Source organism: Bos javanicus, chromosome 10 (genome assembly GCF_032452875.1).
Source record: "Bos javanicus breed banteng chromosome 10, ARS-OSU_banteng_1.0, whole genome shotgun sequence".
Classification (NCBI taxonomy): Eukaryota; Metazoa; Chordata; class Mammalia; order Artiodactyla; family Bovidae; genus Bos; species Bos javanicus.
Window position 1 is genome coordinate 68,049,625 of NC_083877.1, and position 13,806 is coordinate 68,063,430.

At 47.6% G+C, this 13,806-nt stretch overlaps 1 protein-coding gene across 2 annotated transcripts in view; it reads left to right on the forward strand.

Annotated features, from left to right (window-relative positions):
- Positions 1 to 1,101: 1,101 nt before the first annotated feature.
- The window catches only part of PELI2 (pellino E3 ubiquitin protein ligase family member 2), a 201,340-nt gene continuing 188,635 nt past the window's right edge, over positions 1,102 to 13,806 (forward strand). The window contains exon 1 of one of the 2 annotated variants that reach the window (XM_061428986.1): positions 1,102 to 2,243. In XM_061428986.1, the coding sequence (XP_061284970.1) occupies positions 2,167 to 2,243 (77 nt within the window). In that variant the 5' untranslated portion in view covers positions 1,102 to 2,166. The remainder of the gene's footprint in view (positions 2,244 to 13,806) is intronic. The other variant, XM_061428985.1, reaches the window with a different exon arrangement.

Consider the following 13,806-nt stretch of genomic DNA (forward strand, 5'->3'; position numbering starts at 1 on the left):
AGCCTAGTGTTTGAAGCTTAGTAGGAGGTTAATAAATGTTTGTTTCTATCTTCCTAAGAGCAGATGCAGAGCACAGCAAGGAGGAAATGGAGCCAGAACAGTATAATGCAATGCACAAAAGCACAGCATGCCAAGAGAGAAGGAGAGAGGGGGTAATTGTAGCCTAGAGAGCAGTAGCAGCAACAGAACAAGCCTAGAGAAGTTAGAATGACAAAGCCAGGTACTATAATAACCGGGGACTTCATAACCACAGCATGATCCTGATAGATCTTTGCTAGTCACACATCTATATGGTAAGTAGGAGCATAGAGTAGATAGATGAAGACTACATTAATTAGGCAGAGAAATTCAGACAGAAATTCACACCAAGACACTAGTGATGAGAAAGCATTCAACCCTTTAGTGAAGGATTGTTGGTTAAAACTAGTAATACACACACACATGTTACAGAGGATATGTAAAATATGCAGGATAGCTGTGTGCAGTTGAAGAATTTTTATACTTAGGTGAAGTAAGTTATTTAAAATTTTTTTGTGTGTTTTATTTACCAATGGTGTGGCTTAAGTTACTTTGAAACAATTTAATTCTAAAGCCCCAATTAAAAAAAAAATTAGTCACTAACTGAAGTAAAATTTCCTGCAGATCATGTCACTGTAGCAATAACCTATCAGAGAATGTTAGACAAAGGGTACTGAATAGCGCAATGGAAGGTTATCTTAACTGTGATGAAATTTTTTTTTCCCTAGTCCTTTGCTTAGGGTCATAGCCAACCAGTCAGTGTTTATACATAGTGTTTGCAATATGTATTTAAATATTTAACAATCTTGAGAGGCAGTGACTGACAATAATATGCAGTGTCCAGTATGAGTGCTTAATAAGTGGTAAAATACTGCATGATGAGAAACAGTAGTCAGTAAATCTATTATACTCTAAAATATTTCAAAGCCTAGTAACTATTTAGAAACGCATAAAAAAGCAAACATAATGTGTTGGCTAAATTATGATACTAAAGGAAACTTTATAGTCACTAAAAAGTTTACTCAAATACTTTTCTTTTAAATTGCTTAGGGGATTGAGAGAAGGTATGGGAAAGGGGAGAGAGTATGGATTAAAAAAAAACCACACACACACAATTTTTTTTTGAACCACGTGGAAGTCTGCTGACGACAGACCGGGTTGCTACATCCTGCAGAATGGAGGGGTGCTCCAAGCGCCTTCAAAACTCCCTCTAATCCAGTGCCAACTGGCAGAGCCTCCAAATTTCTAGACTTCTTCAAGCTTTAAAGGACTGGGTTTTGGAAGAGGAGGCTCCAGGTGCGCGTGTGGAACACCTCCGAATGTGTGCCGCAACACGGTGACACCGGGAAAGCAAATGCTCCCATATCCGGACAGCAGGTTCTTTATTTACAGCTAGCTCACCCGAGGAAACTAAGTTAGGCTTGGGAACCTAAACCGCCGTGCTTCCGGGGATCCTGCGCAGCCTTCGACCGCTGGAGAACTCGGCGACCAGGGCTGAGGTGCCCGCGCTGTTAAGTTTGGGGAAGGAAGCGAGAGAGGGAAAAAAAAAAATAGAGCTGCTCCTTTAAGAACTTCCTTTCCCTTTTACTCTATGTTTACATAACACGGGGGCGAGCCGCCGCTGGGCCCGAGGGGGCGGGGAGGGGACCTGGGCGGCCCCACGCGCCAGGGGAGGGGGCGCCGGGTGGGCGGAGGGCCGCGGGCTTCTCGCGGAGGGCGGGGCGGCTCCCACCTGCCCGCGCGCGGGCGGGGCGGCTCTGCGGTCCGGCCCCCGCCCCTCCCCCGCCCGCTGCCCCCGCCCCTCCCTGGCTCGCTCGCTCCCTCTTTTCCTCCCTCCCGCGGGGCTTCGGCGGCGGCGGCGGCGGCGGCTGCGGCGCTTCGCGCGGTGGGTCTCCCTGCTGCCCGGTCCCATTTGTTGCCGAGTCCAGCTCGGGGCAGCGGCGGCGCGCGGAGCTCTAGAGAGCCCGGCAGGGCAGGCACGCAGCCACGACGGAGCAGCCGCGGGACTGGCCGCCCCGCGCCCCCTTCGCCGCCGTGCCCTTCCCCGGCGCGCTCACTCCCTTCTCGGGATGGGATTGTAACGGCGGCGCGGACTCAGCGGGGATCGCGGCGGAGGCGGCGGCGGCGGCGGCGGCCGAGCAGGGCTCCATGTTTTCCCCCGGCCCGGAGGAGCACTGCGCCCCCAATAAGGAGCCCGTGAAATACGGGGAGCTGGTGGTACTGGGGTGAGTCCGGGGATCCCCGATCAGGGGAGCTTGGGGGCGGACAGCAAGCGCTCCGGGCTGGGTGGCCGCCGCGCACCCACATCCCGGAGCAGGGCCATCGGGGTGTTTTGGGGGTTCTCTGGCCATCGGTAGGGCGCTTGGGCCGGTAGGAGCGTCTCGGAGGGCTGGGACGGCGGGGGTGGGGGTGGGATGCCCCCATTCGCGCGCGCGGGTCGCTGCGGCGAGCACAGGGATGCGCTATCCGCGCCGAGGACGGTGGCGAGGGAAGTGGCGGAGCGCGATCAGCCGGGGGCGAAGGCAGCGGCGGGGACTGGGGCGACCTCGGAGCCCCGCGGGGTGTAGCGTTCGGGGACTAAGTCCTTGGCATTACTGCGGGGGCAGAGGCTCGACTTCCCCGCGTGCCCCGGGCCGGGTGTCGGGGATAGGGACCAGGGTTGAAGCACAGCCGTCGTGGGCACCTCGCGGTGTCCGAGGACTACCCTGCCACCTTGGCGAAACTGAGAGGCCCCCAGGGTCCCTCTGCTCCCGCTTACTGTGAGCCCGGGGCCCGGAACTCCAGGCGCGGCACCGGCGGCTCGGCGCTGCGGGCAGTGGGATCCGAGCGAGGGGCGTCCGCGGGCAGCGCCTTGCATATTGTTATGGTGACCGCCGCGGCAGCCGCAGCCGGAGGGCAGTGAACTGTCTGCGACCCGGGCGGCCGGGCCGGCCCTCGGCTCTCTCCGCCGGGAGTGTCGTGGAGCGGGCACGAAAGCCGCTGCGCCCGCCCGGGCTCCGGGGCGCGCGGGGCTGCATCCTCTCTGTCCTTCGGTCCTGGGATTCGGCCTCGCAGATGTCCTCCCAGCGGCGGGGAGCTCGCCAGCCTCGCCTGCCTCTGCTCCCTCTCGGCTTGTGAAAACCACATTCTGAAGATAGTAATTATGTACAATCTTTAAACGGCAGCAATTAGGGACTTCATCTACTTCCTGAGTTTCCTTGTGACATTTCTATTGTTTACACTTAATAAGCCTAGAGAGAGGCTTCGCTGGGATTAAAGCAGGATAAAGTGGGCAGTGAAAGGGAAGCGGAATGGGGTGGGGGGAGTGCGGTAAATTCGGGAGAAGGAGCAACTTGGGTTTAGCCTTGGAGGAGAAAAGAGAAAGGATTATTTTTTCCTTTAGATCTGTCACTCTCGGAAACCCGCGCTTTTGTGCTCCTCTCTTGAAAGACTTGTGTTCTGAAAATTATGGGTGCTGAAACGTAGGCTTAGCACACATGTGAAGAGTCATGGGTATGGAAGAACTCAGGGCACTCTGAAAAATGTGTTTTGATAACTGAATACCTTGAAGTAAGTGCCGACTTAAAGATAATTTTAAAGTGACGAATTTTTAAGAGAAGCTTCCAGACGCAGCCCAGCTCAAAGTTGTCCAGTTTGGCGTAGTTTGTAGCTACATTGTTAGGTGGAGTATCATTGGAACGCTCATTTACCTATTTGGAAGCTGTTTCAGACAAGCATTTTTCTCACCTGCATCTAATTGCATTAAAAGACAAACATCAAGATTCAGTGGAAGGAGAGAGGACTGGCAGGCAAAAAGCTAGAGTTTAGCTTTGTCTTATGTAACCTCAGCCCAGCCTAATTTTGTGCAGTTTGGTTTTGTTTGTGTGGCTGGCTTCAAAGTATGTTTAACATTGTGAACCTGACACGAAAGATTAACTTAGGCCAGGACTTTATTTCATTATTTCCTTTTGAGGAAATAGTCGTTGAGATGTTTCATGAAAGCAGGGTGTGAGTGGGTCTGGAGAGGGTTTGTGTTCATAGCTGGAAGTGCAGGACATTCCAAAGCCCCGAAAAGGATTTTTACCCTGAATTGTCCTCCAATCAGGCTTATACTAAAGCAGGCTATGTAAATACGTTGCCAGTTGCATGTGCTCTGTTATTTACAAATGTTTTTCCAGGGGACACTTAGTATGATGGAATTAAGTGTTAGTTGCTCAGTCCTGCCGGACTCTTTGCAACCCCATGGACTGCAGCCCACCAGGCTCCTGTGTCCATGAGATTTTCCAGGCAAGGATACTGGAGTGGGTTGCCATTTCCTTCTCCAGCGGATCTTCCCAACCCAGGGATCAAACCCGGGTCTCCTGCACTGCAGGCAGATTCTTTACAAACTGAGCTACAAGGGAAGTCCATGACGGAATCACACTTCTGTTAATATTTTAGGCCACTCAGCAGTTGGTGTGCACCTCCTGTGTGCCAGCACTGTTTAGGCATGGAGGATCCAGAAGAGCACAGGGAGCTATTTCACTGTGGTGTGGAGTGGCAGATATAAACAGAAGGAAACATGTAAACAAATGAATAATAAATGGCAGTTTCGGGCGCCGCCAAGTTCTCAACAGAAACGGGTTAGCTTAGGAGACATCTGCAATAGGTAGGTCTTGCCTTCTTTAGCTGGGAAGGCAGGGAAGGTTTCTCTGAGGAGGTGAAAGGTGAGTTGAGACCAGGCTCTGAGAAGATGCTAAGTTTGGTTTTTCAATACTTAAGAAGAATTGGGGCCATTTTCTATTTTTGAGAGTAGTTCTCTGACTCTCTAACAATATTGAACACACTGAAGAATGTAGGGAAATAGTGAAAAGGTAGGTAGACTCTAAGGCAACCCATATTAATCATTATCCTACCCTTAGGACTTGAGGTAGTGCCCTCCCTCTTAAATCACCAGTGATGATCAAATAAAAATTATTATCAGTGTTGCATGTCTGATCATCTATAACATAATGTCAGAATTTCTAGATTTTTTTATTGATGAAATTAATCTTGAAATCTAAAAATGCCCCATATTAGTATCATAAAAAGCTTTTTGCTTATAAAATACAGTGCATTTTTCATTAAAAAAAAAAAAAACAAAAAAACTGTTGTGTGATTGCTCTTTTTTTTCTCTTCTAAATTTTGTAGTAAAATGTTGCTAAGAAATCCTGGAATGCAGATTGAAGAGCTATATACGTATATGTCTATATTCATATGCAAATACTTTTGCGTCTTTTCATGTATTACACAATGTTAAGAGAATCCCAGTTAGGATTTTTGTAGGGTCATCATTTTCTTAGCAGCTTGGTAGAATTTAATTTTTTCATGATTCCAGCCAGTGAATGCATCAGAGCCACAACTTTTTGCTGTGTCCATTACGTAATGAAAGGTAGAGAAATGATGATCTACCTCTCAGGTCTTTTTTGCTGTTCATTTTAAACCTGGCTAAAATGTTAAACTTGGGGAAGTGTGTCAGGATTTGAGAGGTAGTTCGATGTAGTTTGTTGGTAAGAGTATGAACCAGCATTCAGGAGTCCTGGACTGAATTTCTCCTTTCTTGCCCACTGGCTTTGTGGTAGTGGCTTAGTCCTTCACTCTCTGGCTTCCCAGTTGGCCCAGTGGTAAAGAATCCTCCTGCCAATGCAGGAGATGCTGCAGAGGCTGTTTGCGTCAGGAAGATCCCCTGGAGTAGGAAACCTGCTCCAGTATTCTTACCCGGAAAGTTCCACGGACAGAGGAGCCTGGTGGGCTACACAAGGAATCGGACATGACCGAGTACATGCACCCAACCCTCACTTTCTTCCTGTTTCTTTAGCAATAATGAAATATGCTTGGATTGGGTAGTTGTCAAGAACCTTTCTGGTTTATACCCTGTAATGCTGGTCAGTGGCTCAAATGTGGGAAACATAGTTAACATAATCTCAGTAATTCAGCATGCATTGATTTTGTGTATTCCTTTCGGGGAGAAATATCAATAACCTCAGATATGCAGATGAAACCACCCTTGTGGCAGAAAGTGAAGAGGAGCTAAAAAGCCTCTTGAGGAAAGTGAAAGAGGAGAATGAAAAAGTTGGCTTAAAGCTCAACATTCAGAAAACTAAGAGCATGGCATCTGGTCCCATCACTTCATGGGAAATAGAGGGGGAAACAGTGGAAACAGTGTCAGACTTCATTTTGGGGGGCTCCAAAATCACGGCAGATTGTGATTGCAGCCATGAAATTAAAAGACACTTGCTCCTTGGAAGGAAAGTTATGACCAACCTAGACAGCATATTGAAAAGCAGAGACATTACTTTGCCAACAAAGGTCCATCTAGTCAAGGCTATGGTTTTTCCAGTGGTTGTGTATGGATGCGAGAGTTGGACTGTGAAGAAAGCTGAGCGCCGAAGAATTGATGCTTTTAACTGTGGTGTTGGAGAAGGCTCTTGAGAGTCCCTTGGACTGCAAGGAGATCCAACCAGTCCATTCTAAAGGAGATCTGTCCTGGGTATTCATTGGAAAGACTGATGCTAAAGCTGAAACTCCAATACTTTGGCCACCTCATGCGAAGAGTTGACTCATTGGAAAAGACCCTGATGCTGGGAGGGATTGGGGGCAGGAGGAGAAGGGGACGCCAGAGGATGAGATGGCTGGATGGCATCACTGACTCGATGGACGTGAGTCTGAGTGAACTCCAGGAGTTGGTGATGGACAGGGAGGCCTGGCATGCTGCAATTTGTGGGGTCGCAAAGAGTCGGACACGACTGAGCGACTGAACTGGTGGTGCTAGAATTTGAATGGGAACTGTGGTTTAATAGTGGAAAAGATAGATGCTGTGATTACTTTTTTGGAAGTTGGTATGTGCAAAATAGCCATTTTTAAAAGTTGTAATGGTATACATATATCTGACACATTGGTGTTAGATTGTACATGAAGGTGTTCAAAATTTGATAAGACTTTCTGTTCCAGGTTTTAGGAGGGCAGTGATGTTTCAAAATTAAGCTCAGTAGGCTAAAATAACCAGCACAAGGAAGAGATAATCTGATGATGAAATTTGAGAACTGAAAGGGCCCTAAAAGGCCATGGTACATACTTCGCTCTTTAATTTTACCAATGAGGAACACGAGACTCCCAGAAGGAAGGAGGTTTGTTCAAGTTCATAGTTAAGCTGGATCACTGCACTGCCAGGTCACAGGTTCCCCACTTCAGGGCAGATTCCAGCAGTGCTATCAGTTCCCCAAAGCTGCAGGTTTTTTGTAACTTGCATGAGGGAAGCTGAATCTCTTTCTGGATTCAATTTGAAGCATGCAGCTCTCTCGCTGACTAATGGCCCATCATGATTTTTGGAAACATATTGCTTTACTCTTAGTTCCCCTCACCTCACTGCTGAATGGATAATGTCTTTTGCAAAGCTTTCTTTTTCATTTGATGCTTCACAAAATGTATTTTTATTGGATCTCTCAACCAAAGGTTTTTTTTTTTTTTTTTTAATTTAATTTAATTTTTTTAACCTAGAGTTCACAGATGGAATCCAGGGAGCCCTTGAACTAGGATGGTGGGAAAATATATCTTTGCTTTTACTGGATTCAAACTGAGATTTAATATTTTACTCCATTATGTGTATAGGCAATAAATAGACCTGCTGCTGGATTTGCTATTTAATGCATTAATCCAGAAATGCATACGTTATTGTATCACAACTTATCTTTGATAACCAAGTATGATTGACTTCATTTTTAAGCCTTTGTATTGTATTTTATATGTGTAAAATTATTTTTCTGCAAAGGGCTCAGTATACTTTAAAGACTGCCAGAAGGATCCTTTGCACAAAAAAAATGTTAAGAATTTCTGCAGATATGACTCAAAAATAACATATTGTGGTTGAAACTGCTCGAGATCTACAAAAGGCTGAAGGTCAGGGGGTACATGTGGTTTTCCCTTTGGATTGTGCAGCATTTTATCAGGTAAGACAAAGAGGGCTGTTGCTGGGAGAGTTTATGGTCTTTATTTTTCGAAACAAGCAGCTCCAATTTCTAGATGCCAGTTTTGTCTTAACCTTGGCACTGTGCCTTGGCCCCCCCTCCTTGGTAGTAATAAGAAACCTTAAAATACATCCTAACACTTTTCCTTTTCTTGTCCTCCTCTCTAATTTGGGCCCAAACATCAAACACTAGTATCCTTTATAGAAGGAAAGGTCTTTGAACTTAAAAACAAAGCAAAACAAAACAAACTCGTTGCTATCTCTCAGCATTTGGAGTGATCTGAAGAGCACAGATCTGTTTGTGTGGATGGAGTGTCTACTTCTGTAGGCTATAAAGGGTTGTGATGCGACTGGCTTTGGGTTGCTATATTTTCCTTTACTAACTTTAGCCTTGTTTGGAGTATGTGGCTGTCTGTGTGGTTTCTTGTCTGGGTCTCTCAGATTTATTTGTTTCTCTCTTTAACACACCAAGCCTGAAACCTTCATTAGGACTTTTCATTTTCAGTTGTATCTCATCAGGTGATCCATATTTGGGGATGCTTTAGGTAAACAAAAGCAAAACCGGCTTGCTTCAGGGTTTAGTAACTTTGCATGTATGCATGCTAAGTCGCTTCAGTCCTGTCTGATTCTGTGTGACCCTATGGACTGCAGCCTGCCAGACTCCTCTGTCTATGAGATTCTCCAGGCAAGAATACTGAAGTGAGTTGCCATGCCCCTTTCCAGGGAATCTTTCCAACCCAGGGATCAAACCCGCATCTCTTAAGTCTCCTGCATTGGCAGTTGGATTCTTTACCACTAGCGTCACGTGGGAAGCCCTCCAGCAGCTTTACCAAAACATATCAGTAAAACTGGCAAAAGGATGAAACATGTATACAGAAAAGACCAAAAAACCGAAAACATGCTAGTTGCCATCTTTGAAGGCTACCACCCTTGTCATGTTGAGGTAGTGGTTTTGTGTCTGCTATGCAGGAATCGGAGAAGGCAATGGCAACCCACTCCAGTACTCTTGCCTGGAAAATCCAGTGGACAGAGGAGCCTGGTAGTCGCTCAGTCGCTGCAGTCCATGGGGTCGCTAAGAGTCAGACACGACTGAGCGACTTCACTTTATTTTTTCACTTTCATGCATTGGAGAAGGAAATGGCAACCCACTCCAGTGTTCTTGCCTGGAGAATCCCAGGGACGGGGGAGCCTGGTGGGCTGCCGTCTGTGGGGTCGCACAGAATCGGATACGACTGAAGCTACTTACCAGCAACTTAGCAGCAGCATGCAGGAATCAGCAACATGGAGACATGGATTGGCTTTGGAATGGAGACAGTAGCCCTTGATGGAGCTCGTTGGTATGGGAGTAAAATAACTGAACAGGAATTTCTAACATCATCTGATTTAACTAAGGGTTTCTCCTAGGATGAGCAGAATCTATTTTATAAGAAGAAAATGGAAGGTAAGAATGATTCCGTTAACGGTTCTTATTGAGCTTACTGTTACCTTCATCTTCTGGACAATAAAAATAAGGAGAGCAAAAAGTGCTTCATAGTTCTTCGCTTTGTCTAAATCAGCTGTTCTCAACCACTGTCTCAGCCACCTTACATGTGATGATCAGTTTTGAGGTATGTGGCCAGTAATTTATGACATGTAATAAAGTGTGGATCTTTCAAATGATTCCAAGATGTCTCAGTAATACTGTGACTTTACCCACTTGCATTCTGCTGTGTTCTCCCAAGTGGGAGAGAAAGAGGTGGGGTTACATCAGGCAAGCCAGGAATTTATTCATTCAACAAATATTTAATGGGATTGTACTCTTCCAGGCACGGGGGATATAGCTAGGCAAGGCAGACACGTGAGTTACTGTCTTATTCTTGTCACAACCCTTTAGGGAACGGCTATTACAAATATTCAGTTCATTTATTTATTCCACCAATATTTGAGCATCTGCTACATGTTGGATGCTGTCCTTGGCACTAAGGGATGCAGTGAACAAGACAGGTATCATCTCTGCTGCCGTGGAGCCTACATAGAAAGCAGTGTAGAGCATAGGCTGTGATGGGGGAGCAGGATGGGTCACCTAACCCTGTGCTGGGACAAGAAGAGGCTAGCCAGGCGGAGGTTAGAGGGAACACTTGCTCTAGCAGGACGGCCCACGGTATTCTAAGATCCAAAGATGAGTGTACATGCTCCTTTGAGGAATGGAGAAAAGTCCCAGATGGCTGGAAGAAAGTGGTTGAAATGAATCATGTGGGCCAGGAGGGTGGGAGGGCAAGCCCGGCAGGATTTGGGACATTATCCTATGGGCCTGGGAGACTGTCGCTGAACTGTCAGCTCAGAAACTGGTAGCAGAGAAAGCACTTCCGCAGAGTGGGCTGCAGCAGTGGCGGGTGGAAGGAGAAGCTCAGGTCGAGGCGTGTGGGAGCCAGGATCTGATTCCTGTCCCTCAAGACGTCCAGTCACACCACTGTCCCGGGTTGTGAGTGGGCTGCCACTCGTTCACTGACTCAGAAATACTGACCGAGGAGCAGCACTGCCCTGGGCACTGGGCTGCATACAGTAGGAGTGAGGTAGACAGCCCTGCAGGGAGCTCACCTTTCAGTGCAAGAGGTGGGCGGTACAGACAAGCAGCACCTTTGTAGATACAGCTTTAATTCAGAGAGGGCCCCGGGAAATCTGACACAGGACACGGGGCAAGAGAGTGCTTGGGTGGCAGGGCAGGGGGGACTAGTTGGGTCAAGTGGAAGGGATAAGGTAGTGGGGCCCTGGAAGATACAAAAATCAGGGGAAGCATTTCTCAGAAAGGAATTCTGTATCCTCTGAGAGCTCCCAACCTTTTCCAGTTTTTTCTTTACTTTCAATCCTGTCTAAGCCGCGCTGGGTGGGTTCCACTCTTATGGGCCATAGGATTCTGAGTAGTCTATAAGTGTCACATGCTCAGGGTGGTAATTGCATTCTCTAGGGCTCCTTGACGGAGAAGGCAATGGCACCCCACTCCAGTACTCTTGCCTGGAAAATCCCACGGGCAGAGGAGCCTGGTAGGCTGCAGTCCGTGGGGTTGTGAAGAGTTGGACATGACTGAGCGACTTCACTTTCACTTTTCCCTTTCATGCATTGGAGAAGGAAATGGCAACCCACTCCAGTGTTCTTGCCTGGAGAATCCCAGGGACGGCGGAGCCTGGTGGGCTGCCGTCTATGGGGTCGCACAGAGTCGGACACGACTGAAGCAACTTAGCAGCAGCAGCAGGGCTCCTTGAGACGATTTACTCTTCCCTCCTAGAGGACAGGCTTCCTCCCTTAGGGTACGGGGTACACCTTTTCAGGTGCACAGGAGGTGGGATTTCTCCGGCACACTGCAGCGCCCTGCTCAACTCAGCCTCATCTCTGGGGCTCAGGGACTGTTTTCCTCGCTTGGGAAGGAACGCGGATTCCCGAACACAGCTGCAGTTTTGTAAACAGCCTTCCCCACCTGAAAGGTCCAAGTTAAAGGCTTCCTGCGATACTAAACATGTACGTTACTGACATCAGATACCCCTGTTTCAACTTTTGTTTGTTTTTCTTTTTGTCAGTCACCTAACAGTCATTTTGTCACCTGCAGAACGTTCTGCCTTGAAGGGAAGCAGGCCATCTGTTCCCGTTCCACCAGCTGCCGGAGCTGCACTGCGGTGCACAGGGGTGGTGCCGAAAGGCTGCGGTCATTATTGCTGGCTAACGATGGCTGGGGTGCAAGCGTCCTCCTGGATGACAGACCTAATAAGTATGCATTGGGGGTATTTTCAGCAGCAGATTTAAGACTACTGCAAGTCATTCTTGATTGAGGTTTTATGTCCAGCCATCTGCATAATGCTTTTCACTTGCAAACACTTAACTCCATTCATACCCGGCTTTTTTGCTTTGTGTTTAGGATAAGAATCTCTAGCCTTGTGCTTCCATTCTAATTAGTACTGGTTTAGCAGAATCCAACCCAATCGGGCGGTTGTGTATTTGGCTTCCAGGCTGTTGGTATGGAACGGCTGTTTACTATTTCCAAGCACCTTCCAGGCTCCTTCAAAGCCCGCCTCCCCCCACGTCCTTCAGTCTGTACCTGGCCTGCTTGTGCCTCCTGCTACAGGGTTGTGGGGCCTCTATCTGTCTTCAGAACTTGTGATGGGTGACAAGGAGGGGTTTCTGGAGCGCTTGATTGATAAACTGATTACCTTGAGGAAATCTGGCCCTTTTTGCGCAAGGACCACAAACACAGAGAATTGTGCTTCTTGCCAGATCCCCAGAAACTTACAGACTGGGTCCTTGCTGTGGTATGTGAGACTGCATTAGAGTTTGGGTGCTTTTATTACAACATGCTCTCGGATAGAATGCAGAATGGAGGCTTGCTCGTTTTGCTCCATAGCTATTTGTCTAAGGTATGCAGGAGAGCTACTGGAGAGAACAGAGGACTGTACTGTGTATGCTTCTCAACAGGGTTTTTGCATTCTTGAACTATTTCCACATAATAAGCATTCAGTTGTTTGACTCTGTAAACCATTCAGTGAAAGAACTGTATTTAAAGGCTGTGTGTTGAGGTGGACATTACCAGACTCTCCCAGTAGGACTTGCAAACCCATGTTTTCCCCCAAGTATCTTCAAATCAGGCCTGCGTGCTGGACCTCTCTGAGGTGGTGACTCCCCTCCCCCTGCATCTGGGCTGGTTTTGTGATTTGCTTTGAACCATCTTTGTGATGGAGGTCTGTGACTTTTGGATGCTGGCTTAAGGGGTGTTCTAGCTTCCGTTTTTGTTCTCTATACTAATTTTCCAGGCTGCTATATAATAAAACATCACAAGCTGGGTGGCTTAAACAGCAGAAGCTTGCTCATAGTTTTGCAAGCTGAAGTCCGAGATAAGGTGTCAGCAGGTTGGGTTTCTCCCGAGGCCTCCCTCCTTGGCTTGCAGATGACTGTCTCTTGCTGTGTCCTCATGTGACTTTTTCTTGTGTAGGTGCCCATTCTTGGTGGCCCTGCCCCTCATATAAGGACACCAGTCATGTTGGATTAGCGCCCACTATGTGACCTAACTTAACTTTGATTTTAATATCTTTAAAGGGGCTTCCCCAGTGCCTCAGTGGTAAAAAATCTGCTTGCAATGCAGGAGACATGGGTTCGATCCCTGGGTTGGGAAGATTCCCCTGGAGAAGGGAATGGCAACCCATTCCAGTATTCTTGCCCAGAGAATCCCATGGACAGCAGAGCCTGGTGGACTCCAGTCCGGGGTCACAAAAAGTTGGACATGAGTGAAGCAACTTAGCACTCATGCACACACCTCTTTAAAGACCTTGTCTCCTAATACATTCACGTTCTGAAGTGTACTGAGGCTGAGGACTTCAACATATAAATTCAGTCTACAGCACCTTCTTAAAAGGCAGTTACCATGTAAAGAAGTCTTGACTGCCCTGCTGGAGAGGGTGGCCCTGGCAGGATTACAAAAGGAGAGAGGCCTGGCCAGCCCCCAGCCACTCCAACCACTCTGCTGAGGCAACTGACCTTGAGTAAAGCCATCTTGGCTCCTTGGGCCCATCAAGCTGCCCAGGCCACACCACATGGAGCAAAGATGAGCAATTTCCTTCTCATTCTGCCAAATCAATGAGTTCCAAGTGCTGGTTGTCCTTAGAAGCTGTTGTGTTTGGGGGTGGTTTGTTACATAGCAGTAGACAACTGAGACACCGCAGTATTACACTGGCGTGTGATTCAGTTGTCACATCTGACAGACTAATGGGAATTTATTCACTGAGTTTTTGTTTCTTTCAGGTTATTGATTATTTTAATAAGCACAATTTCAGCCTTTTAGATGAGTTATTCCAAACATTAAGTACCGT